Source organism: Callithrix jacchus, chromosome 12 (genome assembly GCF_049354715.1).
Source record: "Callithrix jacchus isolate 240 chromosome 12, calJac240_pri, whole genome shotgun sequence".
NCBI lineage: Eukaryota > Metazoa > Chordata > Mammalia > Primates > Cebidae > Callithrix > Callithrix jacchus.
Genome location: NC_133513.1, coordinates 29,337,433 through 29,358,507, shown reverse-complemented (window position 1 = coordinate 29,358,507; position 21,075 = coordinate 29,337,433). Strand labels below are relative to the sequence as shown.

The window sequence follows — 21,075 nt, the reverse complement described above, 5'->3', positions numbered from 1 at the left end:
ATCACACCATTGCACTCCAGTCTGGGTGACAGAGAGACTCCATCTCAAAAAGAAAATAATTAGCTAGGTATGGTGGGCATGTGCCTGTGGTCCCGGCTACTAGGGAGACTCCAAGGATGGATGGGAGGATCGTTTGAGCATGGGAGATTGAGGCTGCAGTGAGCTGTGATCATGCCACTGCACCCCAGACTGAGCAACAAAGCAAGACCCTGTCTAAAAAATAGAGAGAGAGAGAGGCAATGATAAGAGGCTAGACCAGCAGGAGCAAGAGAGGCAAAGGTCCCCCCTTTTTATTCTTTGAATTGAGACTGGTTCTCCCTCTGTCATCCAGGGTGGAGCGCAATGGTGCAATCACAGCCCACTGTTAACCTGGAACTCCTGTGCTCAACCAATCCTCCCCCCTCCCTCCTAAGTACCTGGGAGCACAGGTGCATGCCATCACAGCTGGCTAATTTCAATTTTTTTTGTAGAGATGAGGTCTTGTTATGTTGCCCAGGCTGGTCTCCAACTCCCGACCTCAGGTCTGCCTGCCTTGACCTTCCAAACTGTTGGGATTACAGGCATGAGCCACCACACCCGGCTGGAGCCTCATAACTTAGTGAGTTGGGCAGGACAAATCTTATTAATTCCCCATTTACCAATGAGAAAATGAGGTTCAGAGAGATTAGGCTTCTTGGTCAAGATGGCACAGTCAATCAATGGCAGGGGTGGGACTTGAACCCATCCCTTGCTGTTCCTTGAACCTTTCCACATGACTGGGCTGTTCCTCAGCCTACAGGACACCCCTCTAGCCTTACCTGTTGGCTCTTCCTCATCCTTTCAGGCCCAGCCCAGATACTTTAAACAAGAATGATGAGAGTTAACCTTTTCTTTTCTATTTTAATGAGACAGAGTCTTGCTCTTTCTCAAGTCTGGAGTGTAGTGGTGCGATCTTGGCTCACTGCAGCCTCTGCCTCCTGTGTTCAAGCTATTCTCATGCCTCAGCCTCCTGAGTAGCTAGGATTACAGGCATGTGCCACCACAACAGGCTAATATTTGTATTTTTAGTAGAGATGCAATTTCACCGTGTTGGCCAGGCCAGTCTCAAACTCCTGACCTCAGGGGATCGGCCAGCCTTGGCTTCCAAAGTGCTGGGATTACAGGCATGAGCCACAGTGACTGCCCCAGAACTAACATTTATTAAGCACCTGCCATTTTCTAGATGAGGTGCTTACTACCTTCCTTGAGTTATTTTAGGTAATCATCCCCATACCTCTTATGTGGCAGGTATGAGTGTTACAGAGGGAGAAACTAAGGCTGAGAAAAGCTAAGTAGCAGCCCCACGTCAGTCAACAGGTGACAGATTGCGGTCACACTCACGACAGAGTCTGACTCTAGAGCGGACCTTTTCTGCCCTCTGTTGCTGCCTCCAGGAGCCCCTCTGATTCCAAGGGTGGGAACTACCCCTCCTTGCCCTCGAGCCCGATGGAAGTCTGGGCTAGGAGCGGCTGTGGGCTCTTCCTCCTTCTCCCAGGCTGGCTCTTCAGGGGCGGAAGCCTGCCTGGCTTGCTCGCCTCTATAGTCCCTGGCACAAAGTAGGTGCCCGTGATGCCCAATTATTTCAGCAGGAGGGCAGGGGTGCCCCCAATGAAGACAGGAGAGCCAGGGAGGCGAAGCGACTCCCGGGGCCACCTATGCGTAGATTTTAGAGCCAGGCAAGAGCCAGGTCCCCTAGGTCCAGGGGCGCGCCCGGGGCTCCTTCTCGCCCGCCCTCCCTGCGCCCCCAGAGCTCGCGTCTGCAGGGCTGGGAGGCGGCGGCGGCGCAGCCGGGCCGGGCCGGACACCTAGGCCTGGAGGGCTGGCCTGGGGCGCTTTCGTGCCTGCCAGGGAAAGGCTGGAGAGGAGGCTGGGGGCGGACGCAGGAAGGAAAGAAGCAACGGGGTATTTTTGCGTTTTGACATGTTAAAAAGAAGTGCAGATTCACTTCCCGGCGGCGGACCGGTAGCCTATGCTTCTGTTGGGGACCCGCGTAGGGCGCGGGCTGGGGGCCGGGGAGGGAGGTGGCCGCCGCGGGGACCGGGGGAACGCAGGGCGGGCCTGAAAGAGCTCCGCCCCAAGGGGCGCGGCCACCCCGGAGGCGGGCGCACGGCTGCTTCTCATTCATTGTCTTGACAAGAGCATCCTCAGCGGGCGAGTCCCCGGCTCCTCCAGCTCCTTCCTCCTTCTCCTCCTCCACCTCCGGCTTCTGGGGGTCACTGTCCTCTCTTGGCAGCAGGTGAGGCTGGGCCTGGGAGGCGCGGGTGGGCCGCGGCGAGGGCCACCTGTGGGGCGGCGCGCGCGTGGGAGCCGCGGGCTGCGGGGGCGCGCGGCTGTCACAGCAACCCGGCCGGCGCCGGGGCCAGGGAGCGGGCGCAGCAGCACGCGGGGGGACGCTGCCTGGAGTGGGGGCTGCCGGGGCTCCAGATCGCTCTGTGGAGGCGAGGGCGAGGGACCACCGTGGCCAAGATGGAGGTGGGTGGCCGGGGGTCAGCACAGTGGCGAGGCCCCGACTCCCCCCGCAATTGAGTCTCGAGGAGGGTGGGGATGGGGGCAGGGTAGGGTGAGTGGGGCAGCTGCCCTAGCCTTGGAGACAGGAAGAGGTTGAGAGCAAAACAAGAAAAGCCCAAGTTCCCCTTTCCGTGGTTTCCGGGCCTGGTACCTGTGGCGGGGGAGGAGGCAGGGTGGGGCGATGGCTTCCTGCCCCCCACCTCTGGTCCGGGGCTCCCCTCTCTCTAGACCCAGGCTGCTCCTCAAGACTAGGGCTCTTCACTTATGCTCCTCACCGCTCTCTCAGCAGGCCGACCTAGCAGCCTCCTCGGGAATCCTGGGGTGGCTGGGGGTGCTAGAGCCCCCAGTGAGCAGGCGAAACTGAGGCTAGGGGCAGAAGCTCTGGGCATGGCATCCTCTGAGCGGCAGCAAAGATCCCTTCCCTGAGCAAGAAGGTGATGCGGTTGGCACAGGGTCGCCCCTGGAGTTCCTGGCTCCCCACCCAGACACGGGGGAAATCATCCTAGCTGGACATCAGAGAAGTCGGGGTGGCCTCTCCCTTCCTGTGTGTAGTTCACAAGGGGGTGGAGATGGCTCTTAAGGGCACCTGCTTTTCTGAGCGGAGGCGAGAGGCAGAGGTATGGGGAGGAGGAGATACTGGGACCTGAGCCACTGATGGCTTCTGGTGCCCAGAGACCTGCTGGGGAAGCCATCCTGCCGCCTCACTTTGCTCCAGCAGCCCCCACGCCACTTCCTCCTGTATCCAGCCCTGTGCCAGCAGGCAAGGGAAGCCAGCCCCTGCCCCTGCCTTTAGGAGGCACTCTGTGTGGGTGTGAGGGAGGTGGGCTCTGGACACGGTAACTAAGAGAGAACCCACCCTCAGAGCCATCTGGGCTGATGACGCCTGAGTCTGAACCATTAGGAAGGATGGGCTCTGCATCCGTCAGCCAGTCAGTCAGTCAGTCAGCAAACATGCAGTGGGGGCAACACCACGCCGGGCTCTGCTGCAGAGGCTAAGGGTACAGAGTGAGAAGGTGGCTCAGAGTGGCCGGGGGCCAAGGAGAAAGGAGCTTGCAGGTTAGACAGGAGGAGAGGCTGGCAAAGGGGAGCAGGCATCAGCCACAGTAGGGAGCCTCTGGAGATGATGCTGGGACCTCAAAAGCCAGACTGAGGGGTGTCCTAGGGGAGGTGGAGGCCATTGGAAGATCAGAGTTGACCTGAAGGGAGAAACGCTCTTAATCTGTGTGCCCCCAGAATGAGCCGGCAGGTAGTCCGTTCCAGCAAGTTCCGCCACGTGTTTGGACAGCCAGCCAAGGCCGACCAGTGCTATGAGGATGTTCGCGTCTCACAGACCACCTGGGACAGTGGTTTCTGTGCCGTCAACCCTAAGTTCGTGGCCCTGATCTGTGAGGCCAGTGGGGGAGGGGCCTTCCTGGTGCTGCCCCTGGCCAAGGTGAGCCCCTGGGGCCCTGTGGGGAGCAGCTTCTCCACCTGACCATGGCTCTGTGGAGGTCCTGATTAGGTGACTGTCACCAAGTCTTCTGGGGCCTGTGTTGCCATCTGGAAAACTGAGCTGGGCCCCAGGAGCCTCATGCTTCCTCCAGCACCTCTGTGCAGTGGCTGTGTGGAAACTGACGCTCAGAAGGAGCCAACACAAGATGGGTCACACCACTGCCCAGGACTGCAGACAGTCCTGCACACCCACAACCCACCCTCCCGAGCCTCAGCCTGGGGCTTTCTCCCCATGGAAACACCGAGAAGGCTGGGATGGGGTCTGGGGGCCCGGCAGCATTTTCAGGGTTGGGAGGGACTCTGGCTCTGGGCCTGCCTGAGGACCTCGAAACTCTGGCCCCCAGCTCACAGGCAGAGAGGATGCAAGAGGCGCTCTCCCCTCCCCCAGCCCTGCCCTCCCCTGAAGCCTGCTGTCCCTTCCACCGGCTGCCTGCTGCCCTGCACCCCCAGCACACTCCTGTGCTCTTTGGGGGGTGAGACAGGAAGGGGAGATGGGCCCCAAGTTGTTACCTTAAAAGGGCCGATAGAAGCAAAGAGAAGAGGAAGTGGTTGTCGGGGTGAGAGCTGGGCCTGAGCCCCGCACTGCCGTCACACAGGAAGCCCTGCTGGAGCAGCTGTCCCCGGAAGAAGCCATTTCCAAACCTCTGCCCTCGCCTGGGGCTGGTTATGACAGGCTCCCTGGCCCCTCTCCTTTGGGGAGGACCCACCCCTGCAGCCCCACCACTCACACTCGCTCTCTGGGGAGCCAACCGTGCCCCCCTACTCCCCATACACCTGTCCTGGCTCTAGGGCCAGTTGGGCCCATGGAAGGCTCACTCAGGGAAGCTGGGGTGGGGTGCAAACCCTAAGGGCAGAGAGAGACTGAGACAGAGACCAGCGGGAACTCTGCCAGGGTCTCGCATGGCCCACATCCTCTGCCATGCGTGGCCAGCCCTCCTGGGGTTTACCCAGGCCATTTTGGGACTAGAACAAGAGAACAAACCCTCTCCACCCCAGGGCCTGGTCCAGCTCCCAGGGACCCCACAGTCTTCCTCTCTGGGCCTCTCTGAAGGAGGTGTGGGGAGGTTGGATTGGGTTTGGGGGCAAAAGCAACTCCATCCAAGGCCCTGCTGTGCCTTTAGACTGGACGTGTGGACAAGAACGTGCCCATGGTCTGTGGCCACACAGCCCCTGTGCTAGACATCACCTGGTGCCCGCACAATGACAACGTCATTGCCAGTGGCTCTGAGGACTGCACAGTCATGGTGAGCGGTGGTAGGGACCCAGGGACTGGGGCGGGGCGGTGCTCTAGGATGGGATCTGACATTTGGAACCCCGAAGACTCACTGGCCTCTCCTCTGCAGGTGTGGGAGATCCCGGATGGGGGCCTGACACTGCCCCTGCGGGAGCCTGTCGTCACCCTGGAGGGCCACACCAAGCGTGTGGGCGTTGTAGCCTGGCACCCCACAGCCCAGAACGTGCTGCTCAGTGCAGGTGCTGTGGGAGGGGCTGGGGGTGGCTGGTGACCTGCCGTGGGTTATGGTAGGAGGCTCGTGGCTTCTGACACTGTGGGGAATGTGCAGGTTGTGACAACGTGATCATGGTGTGGGATGTGGGCACTGGGGCAGCTGTGCTGACGCTGGGCCCAGATGTGCACCCGGACACGATCTACAGTGTGGACTGGAGCCGAGACGGAGGCCTCATCTGTACCTCCTGCCGCGACAAGCGCGTGCGCATCATCGAGCCCCGCAAAGGCACTGTTGTAGCTGTGAGTCGCCATGCCCCTCACCCTTGACCCTACAGCCTGGATCCTTCTTATCCACCACCAACCAGGCCCTTGGATGCTGCCCTCCCTCACCTCCAGCTGGGACTGGCCCCGTAGGGTGTGTATGGGTGCCCGACCTACCACCTTCCTTTCCTTGCAGGAGAAGGATCGTCCCCACGAGGGGACCCGGCCAGTGCGTGCTGTGTTCGTGTCTGAGGGGAAGATCCTGACCACGGGCTTCAGCCGCATGAGTGAGCGGCAGGTGGCGCTGTGGGACACAGTGAGTGCCGGGGCAGGAAGCTGAGGGCCCTGGGGCGGGGAATCAAGGCTGGAGGTTTCGTCCCTGCTCTGCCACTTACCTTGCAGGATGGCCATGGGCCTCAGTTTACCCAGGCATAAGATGGGTGTTCCCGCTGGTTGGTCAGGAGGGCCCTCACAGGTCACTGCCCAGGGAAACCACCATCCCAGGGCCTGGCATGTTACCTCTCACCTGTGTCTACAGAAGCACCTGGAAGAGCCGCTGTCCCTGCAGGAGCTGGACACCAGTAGTGGTGTCCTGCTGCCCTTCTTTGACCCTGACACCAACATCGTCTACCTCTGTGGCAAGGTGGCCTCATCAGGCGGGGTGGGGGTGGGAGGTGGGCAGGAAGGGCCTGGAGAGGGCCAGGGGAGGGGTCATCCACTGGCATTGACCCACCCTCCACATCCATCACCTGCAGGGTGACAGCTCGATCCGGTACTTCGAGATCACTTCCGAGGCCCCGTTCCTGCACTATCTCTCCATGTTCAGTTCCAAGGAGTCCCAGCGGGGCATGGGCTACATGCCCAAACGTGGCCTGGAGGTGAACAAGTGTGAGATCGCCAGGTGACTAACCCTCCGTCCTGACCGCAGCATGCTCCTCGGGCAGTCCCATGCCTGCCCAACTAGGCTGTGGGCCCCACTCACCTCCCCCTTCCCACAGGTTCTACAAGCTGCACGAGAGGAGGTGTGAGCCCATCGCCATGACAGTGCCTCGAAAGGTGATGCTTCCCCACCCCGCCCTGGGCTCTGGGCTGTGCACTGACTTTGAGGCCTTGCTGGGGGGTGTCCTGCCATAAGCACGCTCCTCACCAGCCCTGGCCTTGCCCACAGTCGGACCTGTTCCAGGAGGACCTGTATCCACCCACTGCAGGGCCCGACCCTGCTCTCACGGCTGAGGAGTGGCTGGGGGGTCGGGATGCTGGGCCCCTCCTCATCTCCCTCAAGGATGGCTATGTGCCCCCGAAAAGCCGGGAGCTGAGGGTCAACCGGGGCCTGGACACTGGACGAAGGAGGGCAGCACCAGAGGCCAGTGGCACTCCCAGCTCGGTGAGAGGGCTAGGGAGCCAGGGAATAAGGCAGGGAGGGTGGGGTGGGTCTGGCATTTGGGGCAGCTGAAACTCCCAACATTGGGAATCTTTGCAGGGCTGAGAGTGGGTAATCCTGAGGCCTCAGAAAACAGGTTTCAGATTGATAGGCCTGCAGGTCTCCAGGCAGCAACTGGCTGAGCAACAGAAGGGCCTGAGGCCCGGGGGGCTGTTGGGATGGGGCTCAGGGCAAGGGGAGTCCTGAAGAAGCTGGGCCTAATGCAGCACGGGGTCCCCAGGATGCTGTGTCCCGGCTGGAGGAGGAGATGCGGAAGCTCCAGGCCACAGTGCAGGAGCTACAGAAGCGCTTGGACAGGCTGGAGGAGACGGTCCAGGCCAAGTAGAGCCCCGCAGGGCCTTCAGCAGGGTCAGCCATTCACACCCATCCACTCCTTCCCGACTCCCAGCCACATGGCAGAGAAAAAAAATCGTAATAAAATGGCTTTATTTTCGTGTATCTCCCAGACTCTAATGACTGGTCCCCTAGATGTTTGGGGTTTGCTGAACCAACCAGCCCTTGAGCTTCCTTCCCCTCTACTGTGCTGAGGGGACTAACCCACGGTAAAGGATGCGGGATGCCCCCTAACATTCTACAGCATGGGAACAGGGCCTTCGAGGGTAGAAACCAGCCACGCTGATGTGGGCCAGGAGACTGCTCTCCGATTCCCAGCTCCTTCTCAGAGCTGACACAGCTGAGCTATTTAAGGCCCTAGCCTGGGACCTCAAAAATTCCCATATTTACCCAAAATCTGCCTTTCCTAGTCAACCAAAGCATCAGGTTGCAAGTGACTCTGCTAGTAGTTGTTTGTGAGGAAATGAACCATCACTTAAGGAGTGGACATCTTTTTTTTTTTGAGACAGAGTCTTGCTCTGTCGCCAGGCTGAAGTGCTGTGGTGCAATCTCGGCTCACTGCAACCTCTGCCTCCCAGGTAGTGATTCACCTCTCCTCAAGTGATTCACCTGCCTCAGCCTCTCAAGTATCTGGGATTACAGGCACATACCACCATGCCCAGCTAATTTTTGTATTTTTAGTAGTCTTGATCTCTTGACCTTGTGATCTGCCCACCTCGGCCTCCCAAAGCGCTGGGACTACAGGTGTGAGCCCCACACCCGGCAGACATCTTTTAAACTGCAGGTCCAAAGATAAAACTAACAAGGGAGGCCAGGCAAGGGGGCTCACGCCTGTAATCCCAGCACTCTGGGAGGCCAAGGCGAGAGGATCACTTGAGCCCAGGGGTTTGAGATCTGGTCTCTACAAAAAAATTAACATGGCGTGGGGGTGCGCACCTGTAGTTCCAGCTATTCAGGAGGCTGAGGCGGGAGGATCCCTTGAGCCCACGAGATCAATGGTGCAATGAGCTACTATGGCACCACTGCACTGTAGCCTGGGTGACAGAGCAAGACCCTGTCTTTTACAAATATAAATAAACAACAAGGAAACTTTTTGTACGAAAAAGACAGAACTAGCAACAGGCTGACCCTAGTTTACAAAACAAAGTGAGGCTGAAAGCAGAAGCCCAGATCACTGAAGGCAGATTCCATGTCAGAGCTTAAGTCTCCTGCTTTTTTATTTATTTTCTTAGTTTTTTCTGAGGCAGAGTTTCATTCCTGGTGCCTAGAATGGAGTACAATGGTGCAATCTCGGCTCACCACAACCTCTGCCTCTCAGGTTCAAGTGATTCTCGTGCCTTGGCCTCCCAAGCAGCAGGGACCACAGGCGCATGCCACCACGTCCAGCTAACTTTTGTGTTTTTCAGTAGAGATGGGGTCTCACCATGTTGGCCAAACTGGTCTCAAACTCCTGGCCTCAAGTGATCCTGTGATCCTAGCACTTTGGGAAGCCGAGGTGGGCAGATCACTTGAGGCCAGGAGTTTGAGACTGGCCTGGCCAGCATGGTGAAACCCCGTTTCTACTAAAAGTACAAAAATTAGCTGGGCGTGGGGGGGGGCACACCTGTAATTCCAGCTACTCAGGAGGCTGAGGTACAAGAATCTTTGGAACCTGGGAGGAGGAGGTTGCAGTGAGCAGAGATGGCACCTCTGCACTCCAGCCTGGGCAACAGAGCAAGACCCTGTCTCAAACAAACAAACAAAACAAGGTGCTAGCATCCCCACTAACCTGGGACATCACCCATCCCAATTTTCTGACTTGGTCAGTCTTAGATTCCTGCTCTAGTCTCACCCCATCCCCTTCCCACATCTACTATTCCTAAAACTTCCATGGTCCTCCAGGGGCAGCTGTAGCCACATCAAGCCCAGGGCTATGGGGCCACTGAACTTTCTCCAGTGGGTCCGAAAACATCAGCATTTCAGGTGGGAATGACCCCCTACTTGGGTACCACTCCCTCTTGGGCGTGACAAGGCCTGGGGAAGCTGCAGGGAATATATGGAATTCTGCATTATGCCTCTGACACTGCGGTGATGTCGAGGAGAGGAAGAGGTTTGTTCCACTGGTCACAGCCTTGAAACCCAGATCACTTTCTCATCTCTGCATCTTGAAGGCTGCAGAGAGCAGGAGTCCTGAGCTCTCTGGGAGTTGGGTGGGTGGTGGCAGTACAGACTCCTAGATGTCTACATGTAATTACAGAGAGAAGGCTTTCTAGGCAGACCCTGGAAGGGACTTTCATGATAAAACTTTCATTTTACAAGCAGGGATAGAGCCTACGTGGGGAAAGGGACTTGTCCAAGGTAAAACAACAAACAGAGGCAGGGCAGGGAGAGAGACCAGGTCCTAGACTCGGCCTCAGCACCCCTCCCACACACACACACCGAGACAGAAGCTGGTCCAGATTTATAATTTAATGGCTGTGCAGGTCCTAGTCCCTCATTTCTGCCGCTCACGGGCCCACTGCTCTGGGGTCAGGGTTTTCTGTTCAAAGGCATGGATCTGCGGGAGCTCTTCTGCTAGGCACGCGTTCACCAGCCTGGGACGAGAGATGAGGTTAGGAAACAGCAGGCCGGGATCACACACCCGAGGCTGGGGTGACCCAAGAGACTGTAGATGTCCCCAAGGTTGTAGTCCCCAGGCCGTGGGAACACGTACGTGGGGAGTGTCTACATCGAAATACTCGAAGCAGGGACCACGAAGGCGGGATCCTCAAGGTCCCTGAGCCACGCCCGCGGGAGTTAGGTTGCAGGGGAAAGGGGAGTGGCTGGGGTTGTGGTGCAGGAGCTGACACTGCGCTGGGCAAGGTGTTCCCAAGGCCTCACCGGTGTCTCTGAAGCAGCGGCTTCCCCTCGAACTTGGCCGACACCACCAGGACTCGGAAGCTACAGGCGCAACGGTTGAGGGTCGTGTCCTCCACCTCCTACCGGGCGGAAGAATATGAATGGTGCCGAACCCGCCCGCAGAGCTCTTTTCCCCTCTTCGGGCGATTCAACTCACCACATGCTCCGCCTCCAGGTCCCGCTGCAGCTTCTCCCGAAGGTATTCGGCGCTGAGTTCCATGGCAGTATGCCAGCCGGGGCGGTAGCCCAGAGGGGATAGAACCCCAGCTAGGACCCCGGCCACAGGGCTTTGTGCCCTTACAGGAGCCACTTCCGTTGGAGAAGCCACTTCCGCCCTTACTAAGGCGTACGTCGACGCAGTACTTCCGCCCTCAAGCAGTCGGGCTTTCCAACGGTCTGGGCTTTTCGCGCCTGCCATCTGTCAGCCAATCAGAGTCCTCAGAAAGTGGGACTCGGGCGGAGCCGATGCTGATTGGTAGGTGCTCGCCGCCTGCACAGCAGCCTGGCTTCCGAGGTCGGACTTCTGCACCCGCCTCCAGACGGGAGAGGGCCACGAACTCGCACCACGGCGGCTTCCAGGCAGCCGCGGGATAGTCCCTGAGAGCTTGTTCCGAAGCAAGCACCCTGCAGCCCTAGCGATCCAGCCCTCCCCTGGGCCCTAGGTCACGGCAGTCAGCCCGCTGCTGCTGTCCCCGAAGTCCGAGGCCCGATGGGTCCCGCGGGGGTCGCAGCGAGGCCGAGGCGCTTCTTCGGCGTCTACCTGCTCTACTGCCTGAACCCCCGGCACCGGGGCCGCGTCTACGTGGGGTTCACTGTCAATCCTGCTCGTCGGGTTCAGCAGCACAACGGGGGTCGGAAAAAAGGCGGGGCCTGGAGGACTAGCGGGCGAGGGCCTTGGTGAGAGGGGTTGGGCTTCTGTGCCCAGAGGAAGGCTTCCTGGAGGAGGCCGACCCCGCGGGGCACAGGCCTGAGGAGAGGGACCGAACTGATGTAACATGGGCGGGGCGTCCAGGGCGGGGGGCGGGGTCTGTTGCAGGGGAGGAGCGTGACGGGGAGGCGGTGCCCGGGGCAACTCCGTGGTGGAACTCTGGGAGGAGCTGGCTGGGGCGTGGGTGATGATCCAGGCTGGGGTCCGGCGTAGGGGGTTTAGTTGGCACCCTGGGGTCGGGTGGAGCGCAGGAGAGAGAGGAGTGGGGACAGGTAAGTACCTGGACTGGAGGCGTGGCCTGAGGTGGGTAGGCACAAAGGGCGTGCCTTCAGGCAGGGGCGGGGCCTGGGGCTCGGCTGAAGCCGGGAGTAAGGACCCCGATCTCGGGTGGGATTGGCAGGGACCCACGGCGAGGGTGCTGGGCTGGACCTGCGGTGGGGCTCACAGGGACACTCCCGTTCCCGTTCTCCTCCCCAGGGAGATGGTGCTCGTTGTGCACGGCTTCCCATCCGCCGTAGCTGCCCTTCGGGTAAGGAAGGAGACTGGGCGGCTGCGGGCCGGGAAGGGTTTGGGGTCCGCCTCCTGCACCGAGCCGCCCTGACGCCCCGTACCCCGCCCACAGTTCGAGTGGGCCTGGCAGCACCCGCACGCCTCGCGCCGCCTAGCTCACGTGGGGCCGCGCCTGCGTGGAGAGACGGCCTTCACGTTTCACTTGCGCGTGCTGGCACACATGCTGCGCGCACCGCCCTGGGCGCGCCTCCCGCTCACGCTGCGCTGGCTGCGCCCTGACCTCCGCCAGGACCTCTGCCTGCCGCCGCCACCGCATGTGCCCCTGGCCTTCGGGCCTCCACCGCCCCAGGCCCCGGCCCTAAGGCGCCGCGCAGGCCCCTTTGATGACGCCAAGCCTGAGCCAGACCAAGGGGATGCAGGGGCCTGCTGCGCCCTGTGCGCCCGGACCATCCAGGTGAGGTCTACCCCAGGCACAGGTGGCTCTAGGGTCCAGACGACTTCAGATCCAGCTCTTTCTTGAAGGAACCCACTGACACGCTTTGGCCATCCTATCCCCATCTCTAAGATGCAGATGCTATAGTACTTATGGCCATTCCTGAGCACGGCGGGACCTGCTCAGGGCCTTCACCATTTCCCTTTGATGAAAAGGTTCTTCCCAAGGCCATCTGTCTTGATAACCTACCACCTTCTCAGTGAGGTCTTCTCTGGCTCTGAGTGGAGACTGTAATCTGAGCTACTGGGGAGGCTGTGATGGGAGGATCACTCAAACCCAGGAGTTCAAGGCTACAGTGAGTTATGATCGCTCCGCTGCACTCTCTCTCTCTCTCTTTTTTTTAGGCGGAGACTTGCTCTGTTGCCCAGGCTGAAGTGCAGTGATCTTAGCTCACTGGAACCTCTGCCTCTCGGGTTCAAGCGATTCTCTTGTCTCAACCTCCCAAGTAGCTGGGATTACAGGCATGGGCCACCACACCTGGCAAATTTTTGTGTTTTTAGTAGAGACGAGGTTTCGCCATGTTGGCTAGGCTGGTCACAAATTCCTGACTTCAAGTGATCCTTCTGCCTCAGCCTCCGGGAGTACTGGGATTATAGGTGTGAGCCACCATGCCTGGACATGACCCTGTCTCTAATACAATGAAATTAATTGAGCTCATTCTTGTGCACTTCTCTGCCACTCCCTTTTTCCTTAACACTTGATATCGTCTGGCATGCTAAGTGTTTTATTAATCTCATTAGTCTCTCCCACCCCAACTGCTATACTGTACTCTCAGAGGGCAGCTTTTATCACTGCTGTAGAACAAAGTCCTGCACAGAGCCGATGGCCAAGACATTTTTTTTTTTTTTGAGATGTAATCTCGCTCTGTCACTCAGGCTGGAGTGCAGTGGTATAATCTCAGCTCACTGCAACCTCTGCCTCCCAGTTTAAAGCGATTCACCTGCCTCAGCCTCCCAAGTAGATGGGATTACAGGCCTGCGCCACCACATCTGGCTAATTTTTGTATTTTTCGTAGAGATGGGGTTTCAACCATGTTGGCCAGGCTGCTCTCAAATTCCTGACCTCAGGTGATCCCACATGATCTCACCTGCCTCAGCCTCCTAAAATGCTGGGATTACAGACTTGAGCCACTGCGCCCAGCCTAAATATTTAATAAAATAATGGACGATGGGCACCTTCTACTGAGCTCCTGATAATTGTGAGTGAGTAGAGGGCTTGCCCTGCAGAGATTCAGTGTCCTGTCGGGGGTTGCTGAGCTGTTAGGAAGTTCAGGTCTGGCTGCAGTGGCGAGGCTGTGACTCAATTAGTCACTGCTGATGTTCACAGGACATTTACCAGCTTAGCTCCAGGGGGCAAGGATTTAAACTCCCCACCTCAGTTTCTTCATCTGTAAGACGCAAATAAGTCGCTGCTGCCTCTGGGGATGGAGCTGTGTAATGCCCAGAACAGTGCCTGCTGCACAGAGGGACTCGCTGCCAGCTCCCTCTCTCTCCTTGTGTCCTACCTGCCTGCTGCCTAGGACAGGATGAACAGGGACCCTTGTGTTGCCCCCATCCTGGCTGCCTCCTAAGGGCCCACATGATCTGCCTGGCAGAGGAATTCCTTCGGGAAGAACCAGGGCAGCTTCTGCCCCTAGAGGGCCAATGCCCCAGGTGAGTGCAGTCCCCCAGCCCCAGCCTGGTTCAGCTCTGGAAAGAGGGTTCCCAGTTGTGCAGTCCAGGCCCTGGACAGCTGAGTGCTCATGTCAGCCTCCAGGGCTGAGCCTGGAGGGGGCTCGTGGAGTCTGACTCTGTATCTCCTACCACCCCTCCCATTGGTAGCTGTGAGAAGTCACTGCTGTGGGGAGACCTGATCTGGCTGTGCCAGATGAACACTGAGAAAGAAGAAGACTTGGAATTAGAAGAGGTGACTGGGCTTTGGCTGCGGGCTCCCTACCCCACTCCCTGCCCTGGGCTGCCTGTGACCTTTCTTGCCTCTGCAGGCACACTGGACAGACCTGCTGGAGACCTGATCCTTGGTGTTCCTATCCCCCTCCTACCTCTTTTCTGTGCCACCTGCCATGGATCCAGATATGGCGGGTTTTTACTTGAATACAATAAAAAAAAGTCTGAGTCAGGGGTGCTTTATGATCATTGTTAAGGGTGTGGGTAGAGCTAGTAGCCCAAGGTCCTGCCAGGCACAGGGCTTCCTTAGGGGCACAGAGGAGGGAGAAGCCTGTGGCCCTAGCGTGTGAGCAGCATCTGCTCTGCCTGGAAACCCCATGCCTCAGCTTGCTCCCCATGCCTCAGCTTGCCCCTGCTTGCCTCTGAGCTTATGCAGTTATTGGAAGGCTTGGAGACTCACCTTGGAATTAAATGCAAATAGTGAGGATAAAGACCAAGGAGGATGGGGGATGCTCTCTTTCCATAGGGCCCTGTGGCTTCCAAGCCCGAACCTCCTCTAGCCTCTGTCTGCAGAGCCTCCTTCAAACCCAGGGAAAGAAAAGCACCTGCAGGGTTATGTTCTTCTAGGATCTTCTACTGATGCTCTGTGAGGTGCCCTGGGAGCCATGAAGCTGAAGCTGGCTCCCAGGGCAATGGGACTCCATTGTGTCCTTGTTCCCTTGTTCTTTTTTTTTTTTTTTTGCGGGGGAGGGGATGGAGTCTTACTCTGTTGCCCAGGCTGGAGTGTAGTGGTGTGATCTCGCCTTACTGAAGCCTCCGCCTCCCAGGTTCACGCAGTTCTCCCTCAGCCTCCCAAATAGCTGGGATTACAGGCACCTGCCACCATGCCTAGCTAATTTTGTATTTTTAGTAGAGACGGGGTTTCACCATGTTGGCCAGGCTGGTCTCGAACTCCTGACCCCAGGTGATCCACCCTAATCAGCCTCCCAAAGTGCTGGGATTACAGGCGTGAGCCACCACGCCCAGCCTCTTCTGTGCATCCATGCTCTGCTCCACCCCTACCCCTTCACTCTGTCCACACACATCACTCCAGACTGGCCTTGTGGTCAGAACCTGAATGCCTGGGCTGATAGGGACCTGAGGGCTGCACTGGGTCAGAACCCCTGGCACCTTCAAGACTATCTTGGAGCCAGCAGGTAGGTGACCTTTCCCAGGCCTGCCTGTCACACCTTTCCCCTCTACTCACTCACCTCCCCTGTCTGGATCAATTAGAGAAAGCTTGTCCACCAGGCTTGGTGACTCACACCTGTAATCTCAGCGCTTTAGGAGGCTGAGGTGGGCAGGTCATCTGAGCTCAGGAGTTTGAGACCATCCTGGCCAACATGGTGAAACCATCTCTACTAAAAATACAAAAATTAGCTGAGTGTGGTGGCGCAGGCCTATAATCCTAACTACTCCCCAACTACTCGGCAGGCTGAGGCAGGAGAATCACTTCAACTCAGGAGGCGGAGGTTGCAGTGTGCCAAGATTGCACCACTGCACTCCAGCCTGCACGACAGAGCAAGACTCTGTCTCAAGAAAAACAGAAAAAAGAAAACTTGTCTGTTGGCCTGCCCTGCTGGGTGGAGTTCAGAGAGAAGGTCAGGAACCCGGTGACAGCTCACAAAAAAACTCCAAATACCAAAGGCCCCTTTTGCCTTTCAGTCTTGTGTTTTCTACACACTAAACTCACATCTTGGGTTTGTAGATGGTTCTCAGCTCGGCTGCAGCTGAGGTCCTCACCCTCAACCCCACCCCTTCCTTCCTGGAGCTGAGCCAAGTCCCCGCCCTGACTCCAGATCCCTCCCACATTGAACATTCAAAACTTTCAGTGCAGAGCACAGCCCTGCATTCCCCACACCGAAACCACACTAAGCCCCTGCAGGCCAGGAGAGCGTGAGGCCAGGTTCCAGAGAGCTCAGGTGAGTTCCAGAGTGGAGTGGCCCAGGTCGCCCTCACCCTGCACAGCTTCTGGCTCCAACATTCCAGAAGCCCGGGCCTCTGCCATCCCTGCTCTTTCCCCATGGATATCCCATTTCAGTAGGACAACACAGCCTGGCCGGAATCCCCCTCTCTCCCTTTTCCTTTGTGTATTTTTTAGACAGGGTGTTGCTGTCACCCAGGCTGGAGTGTAGTGGGATCCTGGCCCACTGCAGCCTCAAAATCCTAGGCTGAGGCCATCCTCCCACCTCAACTTCCTGAATAGCTGGGGTTACAACAGCAAGCCACCGTACCCAGCTAATTTTTAAAAGTACTTTTTGTAGAGGGGTCTTGCTTTGTTGCCCAGGTTGGTCTCAAACTCCTGGGCTCAAGGGATCCTTCTCTGTTGATGTCCCAAGGGATTACAGGCGGGAGTCACCCTGCCCGGGCTTCTCCTTCTGCTAAGTCATTAGTTTTGCTCATTCCAACACCAGCCTCTGGCCCCCAATACCAGCTAGTTGCTCAATGTGCCATGTTTGTCTTGGAGCCCAAGTGGACTGTGACCGGGCAAGTGGATCACAAGCCTGGTGGACCTGGGAGGTTTCCACATATGAGGGGCCTAGAAGGAGCGGAGCATTAGGGAGAGGAGCCCACTGGGTGGAGGCTGGGGTCTCAGCAGGAAATGGTAAGACAGAGGGTGCTGGCTGGCAGGGAGACAGCACAGGCAGGCCTAGAGCTTCCTCAGGGCAGCTGGAATCTGGAGACCTTCACACACCCTGATACCTGGGCCCTGCCCCGTGAGGGCACTTTCACTGGTCTGCACTATGGCCCAGGCCCTGGGATTTTGCATAGCTCTGCAGGTGAATGAAAGGTGCGGCCAGGTGGGGGAACCACCGCACTAGATGCAGACCTGGTTTTCAGCCCCCGCCCCGCCACTGACTGGCTTTGTGAGCTCAGGCAAGTCACTCAGCCTCCCTAGGCCTCAGTGACTCCCCTGAAAGCAAAAACTGCAAAGGAGCAGCTGGGCGCTGGCTCACACCTGTAATCCCAGCCCATTGGGAGGCCGAGGCGGGCGAATCACTTGAGACCAATTTAAGACCAGCCTGGCCAACATGGTAAAACCCCATCTCTACTTCCACTAAAAAAAAAATTAGCTGGGTGTGGTTGCACATGCGTGTCATCCCAGCTACTTGGGAGACCAAGGGGAGAGGCTTGCTTGAACCTCCAAGAAACTGAGGTTGCAGTGAGCTGAGATTCTGCCACTGCACTTCAGCTTGGGTGGCAGAGTGAGAATCCGTTTCAAAAGAAAAAAGAATTCTGTACATGGTGTTGTGATGGTGTTAAGGATGTGGGCCTGGGTCTGGCCCCTGACATAGGAACATGGAGCTGAACCAGGACACCACCCGCTGGCCTCTGGAGTACGTGAAGGGGGTCCCGCTCATCAAGTACTTTGCAGACGCACTGGAGCCCCTGGAGAGCTTCCAAGCCCTTCCTGATGACCTGCTCATCAACACCTACCCCAAGTCTGGTAGGTGAGGAGGGCCATCCACCCTCTCCCAGGCGGCAGCCCCCACCTTGGTTGTGTTCATCTCCCATCTCCCTCACCCTCCAGGCACTACCTGGGTGAGCCAAATACTGGACATGATCTACCAGGGCGGTGACCTAGAGAAGTGTAACCGGGCTCCCATCTACATACGGGTGCCCTTCCTTGAGCTCAATGATCCCGGGGATCCCTCAGGTGTGTGGCTGGGTCCTGGGGGGAAGGAGAGTGGAGGAAGACAGGGCTGGGGCTTCAGCTCACCAGACCTTCCCTGACCCACTACTCAGGGCTGGAGACTCTGAAAGTCACACCGTCCCCACGCCTCATCAAGTCACACCTACCCCTGGCCCTGCTCCCCCAGACTCTGTTGGATCAGAAGGTCAAGGTGAGGCTGGGCACACTGGTTCATACCTTTCATCCCAGATTGAAGCTGAGGTGTGAGGATCCCTTGAAGGCGAGAGATGGAGACCAGCCTGGGCAACACTGCTGTAGAGATGATGTCCCATCTCTACAAAAAAATTTAAAAACCTGGTGTGGTGGCACAGACTGTTCCCAGTTACTTAGTAGGCTCAGTGGGGAGGATTGTTCATGCGAACTGGAGGCTGCAGTGAGCCCTGCCTGCTGCTGCTGCACTCCAACCTGGGCAACAGAGCAAAACCATCTCTACAAAATAAAAAAGTTCCTGCTGAGTGGCAGGGAAGGCCAGAAAGGGAGGCTTGGGCACCCTCCCAGCCATGTTTCTGTTCTTCTGGAAAGGCTGCCGCGCTTTCACCGGGCTCATCACATCTTTTTTGTTTTTTTAAGACAGAATTTCGCTCTTATTGCCCAGGCTAGAGTACAGTGGCTTGATCTCAGCTCACTACAACTTCCAACTTCCATGTTCAAGCAATTCTCCTGCCTCAGCCTCTTTTCGTTTATTTTTTTTTTTATATGTGGTTTCACCATGATGGCCAGGCTGGTCTTGAACTCCTAACCTCAGGTGATCCACCCACCTCGGCGTCCCAAAGTGCTAGGATTACAGGTGTGAGCCACCGCACTGGGGCTGCCTCAGCCTCAGAAGAAGCTGGGAGTACAGGCACCCACCATCACCCTCGGCTAATTTTGAATTTGTAGTCGAGATGGGGTTTCGCCATGTTGGTCAGGCTGGTCTTGAACTCCTGACCTCAGGTAATCTGCCCACCTTGGCCTCCCAAAGTGCTGGAATTAAAGGCATGAGCCACTGTGCCCAGGCTTCATCACATCTTGACAGAGGATATGGTCTGCCCTCTTGCTCTGAAGGGGGTCCAATGCCAGGATAGTGAGTCTCTACAGTGCACACTTGAGAAAGGCAGCATGTGGGTGCTCACAGCCCAGCAGAGGAGGAGGGGCTGGTGGGAACTGGGCATGCCTTGCTCCAGATCGGGGTGTGACAGCGTTGATGCAGTTTATATTAGTGTAGAATACAGATCCAGGGACCAGGCCAGACTTTGACATCTGAGCAGTGTTCAGATCCCCGCTTGGACCTACCTGTGCCGTGAGATCTCAAGCAAGTCAGCCTCTAAGCCTCAGGTTCCTCCTTTGCCAAACTAAGAGATGAGCTGGCCTGGGGCGGGCCGTGTGATGGCGCTGGGCCGGGTCCTCTGCCCCCGCAGGTGGTCTATGTTGCCCGCAACGCAAAGGACGTGGCCGTCTCCTACTACCACTTCCACCGAATGGAAAAGACACATCCTGACCCTGGGACCTGGGACAGCTTCCTGGAGAAGTTCATGGCCGGAGAAGGTGGGTTGACTGGAGGAAGGAGGGTGTGGAGCTGAGGGGTGGTGGCTACAACACACAGCAACCCTGTGTCGGTGGCCCCCGCCCACTCCTCCAGTGTCCTACGGGTCCTGGTACCAGCACGTGCGGGAGTGGTGGGAGCTGAGCTGCACACACCCTGTTCTCTACCTCTTCTATGAAGACATGAAGGAGGTGAGACCACCTGTGCTGCTGCCCTCCATGTGACACCTGGGGGCAGGCACCTCACAGGGAGCCACCAAGGCCACCCAGTCCCCTCTCCAGGCAGCCCCACAGCAAGCCCGGATTCCCCATCCTGTCTCCCTGGCCCAGACCTCCCAGCTGCAGCCCCACCTGGCAGCAGCACCCCCCCGCCCCCCGCGCCCAGCTCTCATCTCCCGCACCTGAGTCAGCTCCATAGGTGGCCACAGATCAGATACTTAGTCCTCTTGCTTCTCCCTGCCAAAGTGTTCCAGCCCGGAGCCACAGTCATGAAAGAAGACCATCCCTACCATCACTCGTTTGTAGGAGCCAAGCCCAGCTTATCATGGGATCACAGGGCAGAGAGCAATTCATTTTACTCGGGACTGTGGCCCGAGGGTCAAGGCTCTTCCGGGTTTCTAGGGGAAGTGGCCAGATGCCCTCTGAAGTTAGAGAAGGGAACCCCTTTTATTTTGCTCCACTGAGGAGCCCTCTGCTGCTCAGAACCCCAAAAGGGAGATTCAGAAGATCCTGGAGTTTTTGGGGCGCTCCCTGCCAGAGGAGACCGTGGACCTCATCGTTCAGCACACATCGTTCAAGGAGATGAAGAAGAACCCCATGACCAACTACACCACCATCCCCCAGGAGTTCATGGACCATAGCATCTCCCCTTTCATGAGGAGAGGTGAGCGCCGGCCAGCACGGGGGTTTGGGGCTGGGGGGAGCAGCAGCTGGAGCCTCCCCATAGTTACTCGGCTGAGGGCCTCCCCTGGGGTGAGACTCCAGCTTTGCTCCCTGCCTTCCTCTCCCAGGCACGGCTGGGGACTGGAAAACCACCTTCACCGTGGCGCAGAATGAGCGCTTCGACGCGGACTATGAGGAGAAGATGGCAGGCTGCAGCCTCAGCTTCCGCTCCCAGCTATGACAGAGGCTCCCGGGGTCACTGCAGAGGGAGTGTTCGAGTCAAGCCTGACCAAGGGGCTCAAGAATAAAGTGTGATTTTTGGGCCAGGCACAGTGGCTCATGTCTGCAATCCCAGAGGTTTGGGAGGCTGAGCTGGGAGGATCGCAGTAGGCCACAAGTTTGAAACCAGCCTGGTAAAATAGTGAGACCTAATCTCACAAAGAGTAAAAAAAATTAGCCCCGTGTGCTGGCACTCACCTGTAGTCCCAGCTACTTGGGAAGCGGAGGCTGGACGATCATTTCAGCCCAGGAGGTTGTGGATACAGTGAGTTATGATTATGCCCATTCACTACAGCCTGGATGACAGAGCAAGACCCTCCCTCCAAAGAAAATAAAGTTTAATTAAAATAAAATATGTTTGGTGTTCGATGTAGAGCCTGCATTGGAAAGGAAGAGAAACTCTGAGCTGAAAGAGTGAATACCCAGTGGGGCCAAATATGGTCACCTCTTCCCCAGCCTCCAGCTCCGCA

The 21,075-nt window shown here is 57.7% G+C and overlaps 4 protein-coding genes across 10 annotated transcripts; 3 read left to right on the top strand and 1 right to left on the bottom strand.

Moving 5' to 3' along the window:
- Window positions 1–1,921: 1,921 nt before the first annotated feature.
- On the bottom strand, window positions 1,922–19,945 carry BOLA2B (bolA family member 2B). Of its 2 annotated transcripts, none has more exons than XR_013524769.1 (5): window positions 19,846–19,945; window positions 10,534–19,456; window positions 10,359–10,456; window positions 3,383–10,072; window positions 1,922–2,948 (listed from the first exon to the last, which is right to left on the bottom strand). XR_013524769.1 is itself a non-coding variant. In XM_002756031.6 (5 exons), exons 3-5 carry the CDS (start codon window positions 10,792–10,794, stop codon window positions 9,973–9,975), a joined length of 459 nt encoding a protein of 152 aa, XP_002756077.3. In that variant the 5' UTR covers window positions 10,795–18,197; window positions 19,196–19,456; window positions 19,846–19,945; the 3' UTR covers window positions 9,930–9,972. The 2 variants fall into 2 exon arrangements, 1 of the variants encoding a protein (XP_002756077.3); XM_002756031.6 differs by lacking the exon at window positions 1,922–2,948 and having other exon boundaries at window positions 9,930–10,072; window positions 10,534–18,197; window positions 19,196–19,456.
- CORO1A (coronin 1A) lies at window positions 2,138–7,604 on the top strand. Of its 2 annotated transcripts, none has more exons than XM_002756032.6 (11): window positions 2,138–2,254; window positions 3,760–3,958; window positions 5,139–5,261; window positions 5,361–5,490; window positions 5,580–5,764; window positions 5,922–6,041; window positions 6,264–6,368; window positions 6,481–6,626; window positions 6,724–6,781; window positions 6,894–7,109; window positions 7,387–7,604. In XM_002756032.6, the coding sequence occupies exons 2-11, from the start codon at window positions 3,761–3,763 to the stop codon at window positions 7,489–7,491; spliced, it is 1,386 nt and encodes a 461-aa protein (XP_002756078.1). In that variant the 5' UTR covers window positions 2,138–2,254; window position 3,760; the 3' UTR covers window positions 7,492–7,604. The 2 variants fall into 2 exon arrangements, with proteins under 2 accessions (XP_002756078.1, XP_035123227.1); XM_035267336.3 differs by lacking the exon at window positions 2,138–2,254 and adding an exon at window positions 2,364–2,490.
- On the top strand, window positions 10,894–14,422 carry SLX1A (structure-specific endonuclease subunit SLX1A). Of its 2 annotated transcripts, XM_078345094.1 has the most exons (6): window positions 10,894–11,273; window positions 11,782–11,833; window positions 11,927–12,268; window positions 13,832–13,959; window positions 14,128–14,212; window positions 14,289–14,422. In XM_078345094.1, exons 1-6 carry the CDS (start codon window positions 11,086–11,088, stop codon window positions 14,316–14,318), a joined length of 825 nt encoding a protein of 274 aa, XP_078201220.1. In that variant the 5' UTR covers window positions 10,894–11,085; the 3' UTR covers window positions 14,319–14,422. The 2 variants fall into 2 exon arrangements, with proteins under 2 accessions (XP_078201220.1, XP_009007634.1); XM_009009386.4 differs by lacking the exon at window positions 11,927–12,268.
- Window positions 10,894–20,958, top strand: SULT1A3 (sulfotransferase family 1A member 3). Of its 4 annotated transcripts, none has more exons than XM_078345093.1 (12): window positions 10,894–11,273; window positions 11,782–11,833; window positions 11,927–12,268; window positions 13,832–13,959; window positions 14,128–14,212; window positions 17,526–17,677; window positions 17,762–17,887; window positions 17,977–18,074; window positions 19,321–19,447; window positions 19,542–19,636; window positions 20,147–20,327; window positions 20,455–20,958. In XM_078345093.1, exons 6-12 carry the CDS (start codon window positions 17,530–17,532, stop codon window positions 20,565–20,567), a joined length of 888 nt encoding a protein of 295 aa, XP_078201219.1. In that variant the 5' UTR covers window positions 10,894–11,273; window positions 11,782–11,833; window positions 11,927–12,268; window positions 13,832–13,959; window positions 14,128–14,212; window positions 17,526–17,529; the 3' UTR covers window positions 20,568–20,958. The 4 variants fall into 4 exon arrangements, with proteins under 4 accessions (XP_078201219.1, XP_078201218.1, XP_054098714.1 ...); XM_078345092.1 differs by having other exon boundaries at window positions 20,129–20,327; XM_054242739.2 differs by lacking the exons at window positions 10,894–11,273; window positions 11,782–11,833 and having other exon boundaries at window positions 11,993–12,903; window positions 20,129–20,327.
- Window positions 20,959–21,075: the final 117 nt, after the last annotated feature.